Source organism: Equus quagga, unplaced genomic scaffold (assembly GCF_021613505.1).
Source record: "Equus quagga isolate Etosha38 unplaced genomic scaffold, UCLA_HA_Equagga_1.0 203_RagTag, whole genome shotgun sequence".
Lineage (NCBI taxonomy): Eukaryota > Metazoa > Chordata > Mammalia > Perissodactyla > Equidae > Equus > Equus quagga.
The window spans coordinates 7,144,284-7,161,948 of NW_025798627.1; the positions used below are offsets into that span (position 1 = coordinate 7,144,284).

The window sequence follows — 17,665 nt, forward strand, 5'->3', positions numbered from 1 at the left end:
ACATACAAAATGGAGATTGCCACAGATGTTAGCACAGCGACAACCTTCCTCAAGCAATAAGAGAAAGATTGGCAATGGATGTTAGCTCAGGGCTTGTCTTCCCCACACACACCTCAAAAAAGACAGACTTCAGGCCCCTCAGCTGGTGATTCTGATTCAGTTGATCAGGACCAAGGCCTAGAAATCTGTTTTTGGCAAGCACTTTAAGTGGTCTGCACTAGAACGAGCAGCATTGCCCTTAAAAGAGAAATTCTAGGATACTAAACCCACTCATGTACCTCATTAAATGTTGCCACTTGTAAGAGGTCATAGTAGAATTGTGTTTATACAAAACTGATACACATATACACACACTTCTGTGAGGGTGTCAGAGCATCAAGAACGTCTTCTAAAATCCTGTAACATCCAAATGCTAAGGTTCTGTACCTAGAAATGTTATTCAGGTATCTAGCATTGCATAATATGCTGGACAAAGGCTGTCTACAATTTCTAGGTTAGGCAGGTTATTAATATTTAGAATCAAACATTCCACTTAAACATTATATAATATTTCTAGCTATTGGACATGCTTTTACCACAAATTTTATGGAACTTATTTCTTTTTATTTTTTCCAGAAAAGAAGTCCAGTTTTAAACCTGTTTCCATAGAGAATTTTACATTATTCCTAGTGTCTTTTCTTAAGCACTTTGAGATTCTGTTCACAAAAGTCTATTGAAGAGTAAAAGCTATCCCTTTGTTCCTTGGTTGAGGAAACTAAAAAGCTCTCTGCTTCTTTTTAGAGTGCACTTGCAGAAAACCAAGCTCGTCACTAGCCTTCCTCATTGCAGTGTCCTCAGGTGTATCTGCACCATAGTTTTGGAGTTTATCATCTATTATTTTTAAGTATGAGAATAAATGCATAGTTGCATTCAGAAGCAGACAAGTAAGGAAAATGTTTTATTAACTTATCCTAGTTTCTATTTTGAAATGCATTTGCCTGTGTTCTGTTTGTTTTTTTGATAAAAGTTTCCTTCCTTCTTGTCCTAAAAAATTTCAACCAGCATTTCTCACTTCCGGACGATACTGTAGGCACAGTGTGAATGGCCAAATGAGAATCTGTGCATTCAGAATTGCCTTTACGTGGTTCCAGTGTGATTTTTGAGGTATGACATGCACGCTGATACCAGTTTTTCCACCCAGAAGAACTAAATTTCCCATACTCTTCATTCTTTAAGTGAAGGTGATTATATATCATTGCTTTATAATCACACCTCCTTAGTTCACAGAGAGGATATTATTTTAAAAACTAGATGATCACATTTCTCCATGAGCCCCACCAGAAGCTGTAGAAAGAAAGAACCACGTCCCTTTCTCTGGGTCCTTTTCTGCAGGGTCTGTAGCCCCCACAGCAGACATTGTTTCATAGGCACTTCTCGCTCTCCTTTAGGTTATTTTCTGATGCCACCCTCACGTGACAAAAAGCTGTTTCCATGACACAATGTTAAGATCCTTTTTCTACTGGTATAACTTCTGGATATTGTTCTGCAGCTTCTCCAGGCTGGGCAACTGTGTCAGTGGGGAAACCTTCTTTTATTTAAAAAACTACATGTTCATTATCCTTTCTGTGCTATGGTCTGTGCTAGGTGCAGAGACAACAACAGCAAATAAATAAATAAGGCAGATCTAATACTTGCCTTTAACAAAGAGTTTATGAACTACTGTGTCACACAGACAAATAAACAACAAAGAATATTTGGAGTGAAAAGTGCTAGGAGAGAGGAGTGGTTTTAAGTAAGAGAGGCCGTAAGCCCAGACTGAGTGGGCAGGGAGAACATTACAGAAGCTTCTTAGAGGAAGTAATGTCAGTGATGAGACCTGATGATGAGTAGGAGTTGGGTAGATGATACAAAGAGGGGTAATGAGCATACCAGACAAAGAGAATGGCATATGGAAAGTCCTAGAGGGCAGAGAGAAATTTCATTTGATGAGTGTAGGAGGATACCAGAGAATTACAAGAAGTGAGAATGGAGAAGCTGGGACCAGATTCTGAATGGCCTTCTAAGTGATTTAAAAATTTAATTCATTGGCGGAATAATAAGGAATAACAAGAATTGTTTCTTTTGGGGTTTTAATCAGTGCCATCATGCACTCATATTTTTCTTTTAGAAAGATTACTCTGGCTCTAGTGTGGAAAATCGATTTGGAGAGGCAAGATTGGCGACTAGCTGAGAGACAGTGATGGTCTGATCTCAGGGAGTAGCAGTAGAAATGCAGAAAATGAAAAAATTGGGTAGATACTTAAGTAGAAATTATAGGATTGATGATTTACTCAATCACAATTTGAAAGCGAAACCGAGATTTCTGATTTGGGTCAATGAGTAGATGAATATGCCTGGGATAAGAAGGGGAAGGAAGTGGGAGAAGAGGCTGATGAGTTTGAGGTGTCTGAGAGATCCTACGCACTTTGATATGTGGATATGAAACTCTATGAAAGTGTCATCACCTATAAAAACGTGATCTGTGTTGGCTAATCCAAATTTGGAAATCAGAGGCATTTAGGTGACAGTAGAAGCATTGAGTGAGTACGACGTCCCTCAGGGGGAATATTTAAAGTATAAAAAGAAAAGAATTTTAGGAAAGCATTCACTCTTAAAGAATCAGTTGCAAACCAAGAGCCTACAAAATAGACTATGAAGGAACAACTGAAAAAACAAGAGGTCAGTGATCTGGAAACCAAGGGAAGAGAAGACTTCACAAAGAAGGAAGTGGTCAGCAGTATCAGTTACTGAGATTGGGACGGTTGACAGTTGATGTCTGAGAAGAGATACTCGTTTTAGCAACAAAGATGTTGTTGATTGAGCTTGGTCTTAGCAGTTTCTCTGAAGGGGTGGCCAGAGAGTGGTGGGTTAAAGAGTGAATGGGAGTTAGTGCAGGAAGTGAAGAACAGAAGAGGAGACAACACTTTTAAGAAGTTTAAGTGTAAAGAGGAGAAAGGAGACAAGAAGTCCATCAAGGGACATGGATTGAGAGTGGTCTATAAACTTTTATTTTAAGAAGGAACACACACAAAATGTTTAAATGCTGATGGCAGGAAGCAAAGAATGAAGAAGAGGTGAAGCTACAGGAGAGAAAGGAGGTAATTGATGGAGAGAGCCCTTGAGGAGGATGGAGAGGTTGAGATTCATGATGGCTTGGCCTTAGACAAGATATCTCTCCCAAGGGGAGAAGGAAGAAAAAAGAAAAGAATTGGTTTCAGAGCAGCGGTAGGATCCAGGTGGGTTAAAGAGCCAGGCATCATAAAGGGCAAATAATAAGTAAGAAATGGAGGCCAGATGTTGTCTTGTGTTTTGATAAGTTCTTAACTGTGTGGTCTGCCTGTTACACTGCAAAGAGCCCTGGGTTTGACCCAGTTCTACTTATCAATTGTGTATATTTCTAAGACAGGTAATTAAACCTGTGTGAACTTAAGTTTCCTCAGTTATACAAAATGGGATTTTTATAAATCTACCTTGAAGGGCATGTTGTAGATTCGCAAGTAATTGTAGATATGTTTACTATTATTATGTCTTGAGAATCTGTTTCCTTGGGAGGGTTTAGAAGACAACAAGCAAAATCATGGGAAACAACCAATAGATAAACAGTGTCTCATACACAGTCCACAGCACAGTGACAGACACAAGGAGGGTACTCAAGAAATACATGTATAACAAATGACTGAAAGTCACGTTTTTTGTCCTGTCCACATTATTAAAACCGATGTTTCTACTGTGTTTGCTCCAGCCTATGCTCCAGTGTAAATCCCCCACACTCTCTGCTGACTAGTAACTTCAGGATCACAGAGGAAAACAAATCGGTCACCTGAGAAGGTTTATCTGAACAGTTTATCCATTTCTGCATATGCAGCCTGTGGAGGGGAAAAGAGCTTGACATAGCCCAGAAGGTGAAAGTGGACAGAACCTGGACTCTCGTCACTTGGTCGTCATTTTCAGTACTGCCACCAAAGAAGCTCACTGAGAAAATATGCCCAGATTAGCCACTAATCAAAGAAATTTGGCCAGAAATGCATAAATTTAGTGCAAGACAAAAGAAAGAAGGGGAGCGGAATATCCTTGGCATAAAATGGCTTCCCATAATTTTTTTCTTTCTCTAAGGTTTATAGTAAACTTTGCCTTTGAAGAGTAGCTTTCAAGTGAGAAAGGCTGCTGCAGCCAGAGCTCAGTGGGGAGAGCGGCAGCAAATTGCCACAGATAAGCTTAAGGCAACTCCAGCTCGAGACTCCCTACCTCTTCCCAAGGCCTGATATTTACGAAGTGTTGTCAAAGACTCTAAAGTTCCATAAAATACTATATTTTTAAAAGGTCTTCAAGCTAAATCCTCTAAACCTATAGGAGTTACTCACTTGCTGAGAGTTAATAGGCTCTTGACTGAATGGTGAAGTTCAAAAAGGACCATTTGAGGAAGAGTACAGTTTCTCCCAGTAGCTTGCTCTCTTTACTCTTGAGGGCTCTGCCATCTCAAGCCAGGCAGGGCGGTTCTAAGTCAGAGGATAGAGCAAAAGGCTGAAGATCTGCTTATTTGGCTTTTAATAATAAACAGAAAAGAATATTTTCTTTATTTGTTGGGAGTCTAGAATTTCTAGCTAAATCTGTGTGAGCCTTGTTATGCCAAATCCTTGAATTATAATAATTGTATTTGGATTTTGTAAGTTAAAGTGTTACATACAAGTTTCTCTCCCAAGATTTCACAGATTTCTCGGCTTTATCTATGTAAATATATTACCAGTAGAAACTGAGATAACAAAAGCCCATGTAAATAATCATCCAGTATTGTTTCATTTCCATCACTCCGGTCCCCAGATTACTATAGCTATTTCGGATGCTGGTACTTTTTTCAATTTAAATTCAGGCAATTCTTGAATATCATTAGGGCCCTGCCTGAGAATGTAGTAACATGAAAATTAGTTTTCTTCCAGTTTATTTTAATTTTATGTCCAATAAAAATATTTATGCACGCAAGTGGTGAGATGAATAATCACATTTCACATTTTATATTAGTGCCTGATCAATGGTGAGATAAGAAAGAATTTCTCTCCATCCCCATCCATCCTGCTCCCAACCCATACCACTGCCTAATTGGCAAAATTTTGGGTCCACATAGTTTTAATTGCTCTTCTGAAAAAATAGGATAATGTTCAACTTGCAGAAAAAATGTTGAATTTGTAGCATTTGAAGGACTTGGTCTCTGTTTTGAAGTTATCTTTCTAAATCTTAACAGAGCTTAAATAACTAGGAATGTTGTGACTGGGTCTCTGCTCTTTACAAAACTTGAGAATCAACTGTGTCCTTAAACGCCTCCATGTCCCTTGCACTAGGCTGTCACTTTTATCTAGCATTCTCATTTGAGTCTCTGTCCTAGAGGCTTAAAAAAGGAGAGACTCTTCTCATCTGCTCATCTGTGCCTCGAAGAAACTATAACAGCAGGTGAGGCTCTTATGGAACTGGTTCAGTTGTGAGAACACATATTGCATTACATTCAGAACCCGTTCAATAGGATGCTTTTCCGGTCTTTAAAAAACTTCGATTGCAATTCAAGCTAGATATGAGGCTTTGCTACCACCTCACATGTTCATACTCGATAAGATAAGGAGAGGGAATCAGAAGAATTATATATATTCTTTGAAACCAGCTCTAATCAACAACAGGGACAATCATGACTTTACTTCTAAATTCAGAATTTATTTCTGTCCCAGGCACAATATAAATATAATAGAAAGAAAGGTAGGTTTTTTCCTAGTTGGTTAAATAAGATTATTTCCAAATTGCTTTGGAGATATGGCAGTAGTAGTTGAAGGGTAAAATCAAGTGATCACCACAGGTGTGCAAGTATGAACCCCCCAGTGCTGGGTTTCTTTGTACTGTTATTAAACATAAAAAAATAGAAGTGTTATAGAAATACATTCAAAGTGGAAATTTTTAGTTTGCTGGAAAAGTGTGGCACCTTTTGTGTGCCCACAGGAAAAGACAGTTGAAAAGATAATAAACCAAACTGTACAACTTATCAGTATGAGCTGGTCAAGATAATTTGTGATGTTAAAGCATGATGTTAAAAATTGAATTTAGGGCCAGCTTCGGTAGCCTGGTGGTTAAGTTCAGTGTGTTCCACTTTGGTGGCCCAGGTTTGGTTCCCAGGCGTGGTTCTCAGTCACAGACCTACACCACTTGTCTCTCAGTGGCCATGCTGTGGCAGTGGCTCACATACAAAAAGAGGGAGATTGGCAGCAGATGTTAGCAGAGGGAGAAGCCTCAGGAAAAAAAAATTGAATTTTGATCCAAAAACATATTATTCCCCACAAGGAAGACAATACATAATGAAGATCACATTATGCTAGGTCTGATTTGTAGACATAGTAAATATTTAAGACATTTTACACTCTTTGAAAAAGTAGAATTCCCAATAATTAAGGCAAAGTGATTTCCTTCATCTACTGTATCTGAATAATATCCCTATTTCTCCACTTATTTTTCCCAGAGTATCAAAAATAATCTTATAATAAATATTAGCAATAGAAGTAAATATTAGAGTTCAAAGAACCTAGAGGTCTGAAATAATCTGATCCACCACAAAGTAACAATCTACAACATCTGAGCGATGGAAGCACAGCTCCTTTTTAACACCACCAGAAACTCACTCTTTCACTATACGACTCATCCCCCTATTGAACAACTCTAGTTGCTTAAAAATATGTAGTAGGAATCCGCCTCTCCAAGACATCCACTAAATCTTGATGATACTTCTAGTTTAGGATCTTTCCAACTTTCTCTCAGACCTTCCTGGGTAATCAGTGGTCTAGAGGATTTGTTTATATTCGAAAGAAAAGCCTGATGAAAGCAAAATAGGGGTATCTCCAGAGAAATATCATCCAACCAATGCCCAAACAGCCTCTGAGACTGTAGTGCATTATGGGTAGGGTCTGGACCTCTAGCCTGTAGGCGCAGAAATTTGATCATAGAAAATCTCAGAAGTGGGTGGGCTAAAGAAGGCTGATTTGTGCCCAAAAAAGGGCATAGAAACTCAAAACCTGTCAATTCCCTCAAACAAAATAGATAACTGTCAGAGGGATATGATATTCAGGTGACACTGTCAAAGCCATTCCCAATGAGGAGGCTTGCATAGAAGTGAAATTACTTAAGACTGTTTAGAGAGCAAAGCAGGAGAACAAGAGAAATGGGCCGACTGAGTGAATATTTAACAGCATCAGACGCTGATAGCCGAGTGCATCCATCTCTGCAACTGGGACTCTGGGTTTCCTAGTTTCACTTGGCTCCTCGAGGCACACCACTCTGGGGAGCACTTGAATAGGTGACACAACTTGACTTGCAGATGCTCTTTTTGCCAAGCTCTGACCCTTGTCCAAAGGGAAACATTCTTTCTTCAGATATACGAATAGTTTATTTCTGCCTTGACCCATGATGTGTTACTTTAATAGATTAATTCTCTGAATGACATCTTATTTCCAGCTTTTTGGGGAGAAGAAGGCAGGAATAATGGTAAACACACACACATACACCCCACTCTGGCTCTATTGATTTAACTCTCTGAACGCCTCTGCCTGGCTCTATTTCCTTTCTACTTACCTTATGGTGAGGTAAGGCCTTGCCATTCACCATTCCTTCTCTCTCTTCAGCCCTCTCTGTCTCTTTTCCTGAAATCACTAGGACAGACACAATACCTGTAGCTGTGCTTTAGAGCAATGTGCTTTTATAGCTCTTGACTGGAGTGTTGACTAGTAATAGGCATGCAGCCCTGTTAGCTCTGCTGCAAATAACCCAGATTATACCAGGAATTATTTCTTAAAAGGGTCGAGATCTCTTTCAGAACAAACCATCTGTAAACATTTGAACAGGAAACTGGTAGAGGATTTTAAACAAAGATATGAAGAGTTTCTACCATCATCAGCATCTCTCTCAAAAGAAAGAGCACAACCTTTACATTAAACCTCTTTTTAAATGGAGGACAGAGAAATTGTTGTCTACATCATCAGCCACTGGAGAGAACATACAGACTTCCAAAGTATCATTCTTATATGATTTTAAATCTTTAAATGCTTTATTGTTGCTTGAGTCCCTATGCGTAAACATCAGAATCACAAATCTTCACTATGGTCCATACACATATTTGGTTGGGATATTAGATTTCTGTGTCTCTACTCTTCTTAATATACTTAAATCTCATTTCTAAATATGTCTATTGCATTACTAGAAGTGGTTATATATTCAGGTTTTCAATCAACTGGTTTACTTCGTTGGATTGACTATAAATTTGCTGACATGTATTGATGAGTCCTCATTTTCTTGCCCAGCAATCATTTCTTCTACTCATTTATTTCCAATCTCTCTACTTTCTTATTTGACAATATCCTATGGACAGAGCACCCTAAGCTTATAAGGAATGGAGTAAACTAATTAGCAGATTTTATGATGGAAACTATTCCCCTCCCATGTGATCACCATGTCTGGAGAATGAGCTTGGTGAAAATACACAGCTCTTATCATACTAAGACAACAACCTCACTCAAACAAGCTCTTATTTTGCCCTTGGACTTCAGTTCATAATTGTGGATGTGGTACAAATCCAGAAACAAACAGTATGGAGCGAGGAACAGAGTTAAAAATGAAATAGCCTAAAAGCTAGATTTTGAGTTAAGAAAATTCTTTATCTTCTTTTGCAACTGACAGAAAGAAAAAAAATAGCCCCTAATAAGATGTGTTTTAAAAACACTATCATAGTTTATAGCTGAAATGTAGGGAAGTTACAGGAAATTCTCCTGCATGCAGGTGTCCAGAAGCACTGAAGGGTTACTAACGAACACTAAATACAAGTGTTGAATAGCTTGTTATGGGGAGAAGATCCAGAAATAAGAGTGAAAATCAGTGCTGGTTCATTACATCAACAGTGGGGCCAGCAAAACCCACTGCTAAAGTGTGCCTTTAACCAGCAGGTGCACGGTTTGACCACTCTAGCTTGCAGCCCCCTGGCCCTGGCACAGGATGAGCCCAGCCTTCTCCATGGATTCATGAATGACCACAAGCCTCTCGAGGTGCATCGAAATACCGTGGTGGCCCATTTTGGTCACATATTCCCATATTGGCAATTTCACCCTACATTATCCATTTCAGTTTTGCTGTGTTTGCTCACTGCAGGGGCAGTTTGTTACCAAAATGACTATGCCACAAAATTCCAAAGTAGCTTTGAAGAACAGGAGAAACTGAAAGAGAAGGTTCTGTATATTCTCGGTCTTTTCCATGGAAGTGATTCCTTCAGTTTAACGGGAATTAGCAAAATAGAAATAGTATAATGCAAACAAAAAATCACCTAAATTGGTAAAAAGACACAGATATAGAACCAATGAATGATTTCAATGCCATTTGCAGTTTCTCTAGCATACTGATGATGAATCCTATATTACTTTGGATATGTAATCTGAAATATTATCCATCATAGCAATGTATATAAATATCTCTACACAGAAAGCACTTAACATATTTAACAATTTACCAAGCTTTAATGTTTTGCAGATGACACCTAGATCTTAAAATATATAAATATGTTACGGTTCTGCTTCAACATAAGTAATACATTTGTCTGATTCAGTAATACCAAAAGTGTGTTTTTTTCTCCTGATGAATATGCTCATCATCCGTGACAGCCAGTAAAAATGATAAGGGATGCACAATAATAAAAAACTGTAGCCTTATCTGGAAATAATCTATTTCATTAAAAGAGTAATTCATTCTCAGTCTTCCGTTACTGCTGACCAATTACGGTGGTGTTGAAGAGCATCTTTAGATTGAAGTCAAGAAAGTTATATTTCTCATGTGTTTGGAGAGGAATTTTAAAGGACATCCCAGATTATAGAAGACACTCAGAAAAGGCAAAACTTTATATTATAAAATGAGCATAAAGAATCAAAAGACCTCTTGGAGATGGCATTACAAATATGAAGCAAATATATTTAGACTAAAAAAGATCATAAAAAATATTTTAATATCTTCATAGAAACATAAGAAAACAAATGAAACTTGTTAATGACAGACGAAAGGGTTCATTTTAGAACATAAGTTTTTTCCTTATCATAAGTTTAAATTTCACATAGCATTATTAACATCGACCAAATATTATGCATTAGAATACACTTATAGCGTCCTGTATGTACTGTGTTAGTGTCTACATAAGTGATTATGAAGTAACATTTGCTCCTTCAATAGCTTTATTTTGGCAATAAGAAAATGTATGGATGCTAGTAAAATTCATGTTCACAGTAGATGAAAAAAGCCTGAAAGAATACATTTGTTGAAATTTGCATTTAGTTTTGGAAAACGTCTGTTTAACAATTGAACGCTGCCGTATTTTAACTTTTAAGCTCCCACATTGAGCAAGTATCAAGGTATTGCAGCAATTTACTTTTAGGGACATTATGCTGGGCTTTGAATTTCAAAAAATAGGAAATTACTTCTTGAATTATTTTATGATCAATGTATGGTCTTTACACAAGGAAAATTAAAGCTCTCTGACAACTCGTAGAAACACCACTGGCTGTTAAAGATGTAGGAAATTGCATAAAAGCATGAAAAGCCCTGGGTAATTTTGCAGTTTCATCTCTAAAACACAATTGTAACGACGTCTGTCTTTCAGTGCTGTCTCCCTCTTTCTTCTGAAACATGGCCTTTTAGTTCTTGCCCTTTTAAAATATCTTTGCCTACTGTACTTTGCTTCTTAATGTACTGGTTGATCTTACCAGGCTAAGAAAGTATTTACAAGGGGTGCTTGCTTTTATCTATGTTCACAGAGAATGCTAACAAATTAGAAGAAAGTGCCAGAGAACACCACATACCTTGCCCAGAACATTACAACGGCTTCTGCATGCACGGAAAGTGTGAACATTCTATCAATATGCAGGAGCCATCTTGCAGGTAATATTTTCACCCTTTAGCTTTTAAAATGTATAAAGTAAAAATGTGAAAACTAAATTCTGGATGTTTACGGAGAGTTGGATGGCATTCTGCCTGAATGAGTGATCAGCAGCAAAACTTTTCTCTGCTTCTCCTACACACACACACCCCCACTAGCAAATCACAAAATGTGTGTGCCTTACACACCCAAGTACTATGCAACACATTATTATGTATACTTTTCTAGTATAATTTGAAATTGTGCTTTGGGCATCACAAGCTCCTTAAAGACACAGGCGCCTCTGTTTTATTCACCACTTTCCCCTAGGCACAGAACACACTTTGCACATATCAGGTGCTCAGTAAATATTTCTCAAACAAATGAATGGATGAGGCCTTTCTGTCCATTAGATAACATAGTTGCTTTGGGGAGGTCACCTTTTCAAAATCCTTCAGGTCTTCTCATAAATATGATCAGTCTTGGTGTTGCTAGGCGCACACTCTTTTCTGTCGATCTGCTATCCATGTGACTTGTATAGTGAGATTATTAGCTACACCTCTACAGTTTCAAACTCAATTGAGACACAAAGAAATTGCTTGCCTGGATTTAGTTAATAAATATAAATATCTGCTGAATATTCATGGTAGAACATAATTATTTCAGAGATGGTAAAGCCAAAGTGGAAAAACGAATGTGTTTTTATTAAAGGAATATACAAGTGGCGTATGATGAAATAGGTTGTGTGTTGCTATACATTGAAAGGGGTTTCTCCCTTTCTCTGTCTTTCTCTCTTCTGTCTCTCTCTCTCTCTTTCCCTCTCTCTCTCCCTCTCTCCTCAAGAACTGGCTTCCTTTCATGTTTTCCTTCACTGAATATACTAGCACCTGCCTTCCAGTGAAGTCAGGCAGAGGGAACATAACTGGGAAGTTGCTTCTGCTGCCATGTCATCCTCAGCAGAATCCCCATCATTAAACCCTTCTGATGCAGAGAGGAAACAGCCCAGGATGTACTGACCAGGAATTCAAAGTGAAGTACCCAAATAGTTGCACAAAGTCAATGACAAGTAGCTCCCCATTAGTATTGTTTTTACGTGAGCTGTTTTCTCATTTCATTGTCAAATGTCAATCTTAACACGCAGATTGTTTCCCTGAGCTTTCTGGTGAAGGTTGATTGAGTGAGAGGTAGCGTTGCTTCTCAGATGGATAGCACATGGGCTTGTTTTACAGAACAGGGTTGCCTTCATCATAATTACTTTTTTCTTCTGAAATTTAACTCTCTAACATAAGCAGAAGACTTTATGACCATAATAATCAAAGAAATTACTCTTATTGTACCTCTGGCCCTAATATTTTTCAACAATTATTCTAATGGTAACATAAAGAAGGCTTTATCCCAAACTAAATAAATACATAGCCCTATTTTTTAATTACCCATGTCATCAGAAACAAACCTTTTCTCAAATAATCTCGTTGACTTAGGTTGATTAAACAGCAAGTTAAATAAAATGTAAAGCTCACCTGAAAAAAACAGAGAGAAAATTATCCCTGGACATCTGTTGTCCCTGTATTATCATCACAAATTATCTACCAATCCTCCAATCTTCAGAATTCATTATTATAAGTATAAAAAGAACCCACATATCTTCAAAACCAAAAACACAAAGATGTCATGTTGAAAATAAGTAGTTGAGAACCATATCTACAAAGCACCATTTTTTTAGAGAGGGAGACAAAAAGCGCTAATGTCATCATGAACATAAATGCCTGTCGGCCACCTACAAAAATGGATCCAGCAGCTACAGGTAACTGGACACTATAATTTCTTGCAGGTGTGATGCTGGCTATACTGGCCAACACTGTGAAAAAAAGGACTACAGTGTTCTCTACGTTGTCCCCGGCCCTGTACGATTTCAGTACGTCTTAATCGCAGCGGTGATTGGAACGATCCAGATTGCTGTCATCTGTGTGGTGGTCCTCTGTATCACAAGGTCAGTAACGATACTCAAGGCCATTCAAATAAAGGGAGACTTTATTCCTCCTTGTCTTAATCAGATCACTCTAATTATGAGTCCTTTCATGGACTCTGCAACCATCCATTCTCTGGAGTCCTATTTCCTCATCATAACAGCATTTGAATAGCCAAATGAAAAGACATTGATTTTCATGCTGGAGTGGAACAAATTATTTTCCTTATTTTTGCATTATGATGGGGATTATTTATTTTCTAAGCGAAGGTCTTTTTTTTTTTATTTCTAATATATAATGCCAGTCTTTGTTTAAATATGCTTCTCTCTTTTAACTATGAAAAGTCAGTCTTCATTCAAACTTCTAACAGACTATTTAAATAACAGTGTTTCTTATTTACCCAGATCAGTATGCCAAATGAGGTCAGAACAGATTCTATATAAGGCCTAGAAAAGTATTGTTACAGCTCTCATTTATGGTACGTATGTTTCCAAGTATAACTCTCAGATATAATCATTTTTAACATATTTGATAAAAACAGCAAATGCATTTTTATCTTAAGTTGACAAAATAGCTTTTAATCACAAAATTCAAAGAAAATAGTTATAACAAGAAAGATTATGTTATAGACCATTAAAACCTTTGATATATGGAAACATACAACGAATCTCACAACCAGCTTTTATATCAAACCCCAAGAACAATCCAAATGGTCATTGTTGCCTGGAGAGCTAGGTAGACAGAGATACAGAGATCTCATCCACTTTCAACAGGAAACAAAACCAAGACTAGTCAGTGATGTCTGACATTGGACTTGGAGTAAAGGAGTGGGGCCAGGTACTTGCTTAACTTCACCAGAGTGTAAATTCATGGTAACCAAGAATTAGATTCTAAATCAAATGCATGTTATTTTTGTCCTGTCTAACCGGAAGCATTATTGAAGATACTTCTTTCTGACCCAATTTCATTTTCCTTGAGAAAAAAGTTCCAAGGAAGTTTCTCAAGGTCTTTGCCAAATTCACAAGGCATTTAGACTTCCATTCATTTGTACAGCTCACAGTAAATCAGAATGTTTCCCCAAAAATTATTTTCCAAAGACAGGAAAATAAAAGAAGGTATCATATCTTTAGAAAATAAAGACCATGATATATCTCAGTATCTGTATTGCACTATCTTCTTTAAGGACAAGTGTGGCATTTGCTCTTGAAAGAGACAAAATATGGTTCATAAATCCTTGCCTGGCAGAAAAGCTTAAGGTTAGATCATTGACTGGAGCTTTGTGCTGCTCTAAGCCAAGTTGAGTTCATCAACTCGACTCTCACGTTTAGATGCCAAGTGAGTCAATGGATTATATTAAAATAGATTCTGGGGAACAAAAAGATAACTCAAGTAACCAAAAATACAGAGTATAAAAGAAAAGAATCTAAAACACAGGAAACTGCACCACATTACTCTAAGAGTCTGGAGCCTTCTAATATCTAAGGAATATCAGTACATGAAAAACAAAATTCGTATTTAATAGATATAATCTCATAACAGTTTGATTTCCTACTTCATGTACTGACAAAAATGCAAAAGTTTAAATGCTTTAGCAGATGTTTTCAGGTCTGTTATTAATCACAATTCCATTTCCATACATAATAAACACAACTGGAATACACAGAGTCCTTACCTCACCAGGAATTGTGTGTGTATATACTATATGTGTGTGTATGTATCATATATGTGTGTACACACACACACAGGCACACATATATACATTTAATAATGTTATGAAGAAGAAACAATTATCCCCATTTTTAAGATAGGGACTCTGAGGTATGAGAAGTTAACGAATTGCTGAGTTTACACTGCTGAGCAACAAGGGCAGAAATGGAGTCCAGCCTGCCTAGTGTCAGAGCCTGCGCACTTAATCACTGCTCATAGTGCCCTTGGCAGGTCATGATGTTGTGTATTCTGATGCTCAAGACAACCTAAACTGAGCTCCAAATGAGAGCCAGCCATTTTATCAAGGCATATGGACATTTTCATTTTCCATGTTTAAACAAAACCAACCCTGTCCTCTGTTTACTTTTGAGAAGGAAAAATAGCGTATGAGCTAAATTAGCATTATTTCAATGCTATCCTAGGACATCCAAGCCTTCCAAAGCCTTTCCAGGAGTCGTACTAATCAATAGACCACACTATTCCCAGTGTGGATTCATTTCATTCACTTGAAAACATTCTGCTTAAAAACTAGACTTTCCACTTAGGCCATCTCCCCCACAGCCCTAAACCTTTCCTTCCTAGCGACCTGGCCACACGTGTCTGTCAAGACCTATTCCAACATATCTAGTTGCTAAGAGATTTACAAAATCTCACAGAGCTGAGGTCCCTCATTCTCTCCTATTTTCTTCCAATCTCTTCCCCTCCTGATCTCTCCCCTTTTCCACCTCTTTTCTTTCTCTTCTCTTTTTCCCACTTTCTTTTTTTTCTAATTTCTCTTCCTTGTTTTTTTTTTTACTATTTTAATTAAACCACTGCCCTCCTAAATACAATGTGCGTCATAAAAAATATGGACATCTAGAGACAAGTTCTGCAATGAAAAGAGTTACCATCTTGAGAAGTTGGATTTTCAGTCTTTTTGTCTCCATCTCCCACTTGCTGGAAATGTGACTTCCAGCTCCATGTTCATTTTGACAGACCTCCCCCCCAGAAAAGACTATATATATATATATATATATATATATATATATATATACACACACATACACACATACTATGCATATTTATTTATTCATCTATAAACATATATATGAATATATATTCTCTGATACCCCACAGTATATTATAATAGGACTTTATATGAACTTTATGTTGTTCTTATTTGCATTGTCAAAGCATCCTTGTATTACAAGAGAAAAGATACAAGATCAGAGCTTTACAGATAATCTGACTGAATATTAGCTGTTTATAGAAGCTAAATAATTGGTACCAATTTATGTCTTTAGCTTACAGTATTAATGGACAAAAATAATATTAGGCTAATACAAAACAAGATCCCTTTCCACTACATATCAGATATTAACAGCTGGCTCATCCTCTGGTTTGATAGGGTTTAAACTTGCAGCATTGAAATGTCAATACAACATTCACCCCTAGGACATTTACAATATGAAATTGTTGAAGACCTTTAAAGTGAAATTAGATGAGCTCAGGACTTGCTTGACTGCATTGTGCTGAGTCATTCTTTGTGCTTTAATGAGTAAGCAGTTGAGGACTAGGTAAACTTCCTTTTCAGCTTCTGCCTCTGTTCCTCGATCCTCCACAACAGACGCTTAAAGACAACTGCAAGGAGAAGCAAAAAAAAAAAAAAGAAAGAAACCTCTTCCCAAATAATCCCAGCCTCTACTAATAATAAATTCTTTCATCTGAAATATTTTAATAACTTGACTAATCCACAACTTCACTCTGTGATTCTAGAATAGCACTGGACTAAGATTTGTAAACTTTCCAACCTTCTAGGAAATGTCCCAGAAGCAACAGAATTCACAGACAGAAGCAAAATACAGGGCACTACAGTTCAGACAACACAACAAGAGCGTCCACGAGGTTAATCTAAAGGGAGCATGTTGCACAGTGGCCGGACTACCGAAAGCTTGGACTACACAATACAGTATTATAGACAAAAGAATAAGACAAGAGATCTACACATGTTGCCTTGCATTTGTGGTAATCTACACCAATGAAAACATGTACTACAGCTATATTTGATTATGTATGGATATATTTGAAATAGTATACATTGTCTTGATGTTTTTCTGTAATGTAAATAAACTATTTATATCACACAATATAGTTTTTTCTTTCCCATGTATTTGTTATATATAATAAATACTCAGTGATGAGAAAAAATCGGCATTCTTAAATTTGCGGTATCTCATAACTGTAAATATAATCAAGCTAGTACAATCTGTACAGGTACCAGTATTTCATCTTTCTCCAGATCTTGAGACAGAGCATTAGTTTATACAGGACTCAGTGGCTAGGTTTTGAGTGATTCCAAGATCGAGGGAAATGATGGTTATTGGAAAGGAGAAAAAATAATTTACTTTATATCGAGTGAGGATAAAATATTTCAGATCTTTGAATCATCTCTATTTCATCAAATTTCTTCCTTGGTCCTCCATCTTCAGCCCCAGAGCAGAAAATCTCTGGCAAATAAATTAAATCAAAGAAGAAGGGGAATGAAAGTGTTTCACAACTCATAAGGGAGAAGGAAAGAAGATATTGGTTTTGATTTGGGAAGCATCCTAGAATCTCCCAGTGAAGTGCATATATCCAAAGGGTCCAGAACAAGTTACATGTTAGGAATATAGAACACAAAATCTTCTCCATTTAGGTCAGCGGAATTAACAACTAGGGGAAAAATTTAATAACATCGTTAAACGTGAGACACAAAATCATGAATTCTCAGAAGCACCTTGCTATATTTATAGTATACAGCTCTTTAAAAAGAAGTTAGAATCACAACCAAATACCTCATGAATACCTTTATGGCTAATGCAACACAATTACTTGAAATGGACTAAGATGATAATGTTTCAAGAAAACAGAGAAATATGTTTGAGCATATTTATATGATGCGATAAGAAAGAAAATTAATCGCATTGCATCTGAAAGACCTTAGTGGGAAGTTGATATGGATTTTTGAGCATACAAATAGGTATAACCACTTTGTTTAGAAAAAAAATAAACTGTGAAAATTCTCAAAGAATAAGTTGAAACTATC

General features: G+C 37.1%; 1 protein-coding gene across 1 annotated transcript in view; it reads left to right on the top strand.

The window, feature by feature from the left end:
- LOC124233448 (tomoregulin-2-like) overlaps nucleotides 1–16,680 on the top strand; it is a 224,343-nt gene extending 207,663 nt beyond the window's left edge. The window contains exons 8-10 of the mRNA XM_046650550.1: nucleotides 10,827–10,950; nucleotides 12,759–12,917; nucleotides 16,399–16,680. Coding sequence (XP_046506506.1) covers nucleotides 10,827–10,950; nucleotides 12,759–12,917; nucleotides 16,399–16,495 — 380 coding nt within the window. The 3' untranslated portion in view covers nucleotides 16,496–16,680. The remainder of the gene's footprint in view (nucleotides 1–10,826; nucleotides 10,951–12,758; nucleotides 12,918–16,398) is intronic.
- Nucleotides 16,681–17,665: the final 985 nt, after the last annotated feature.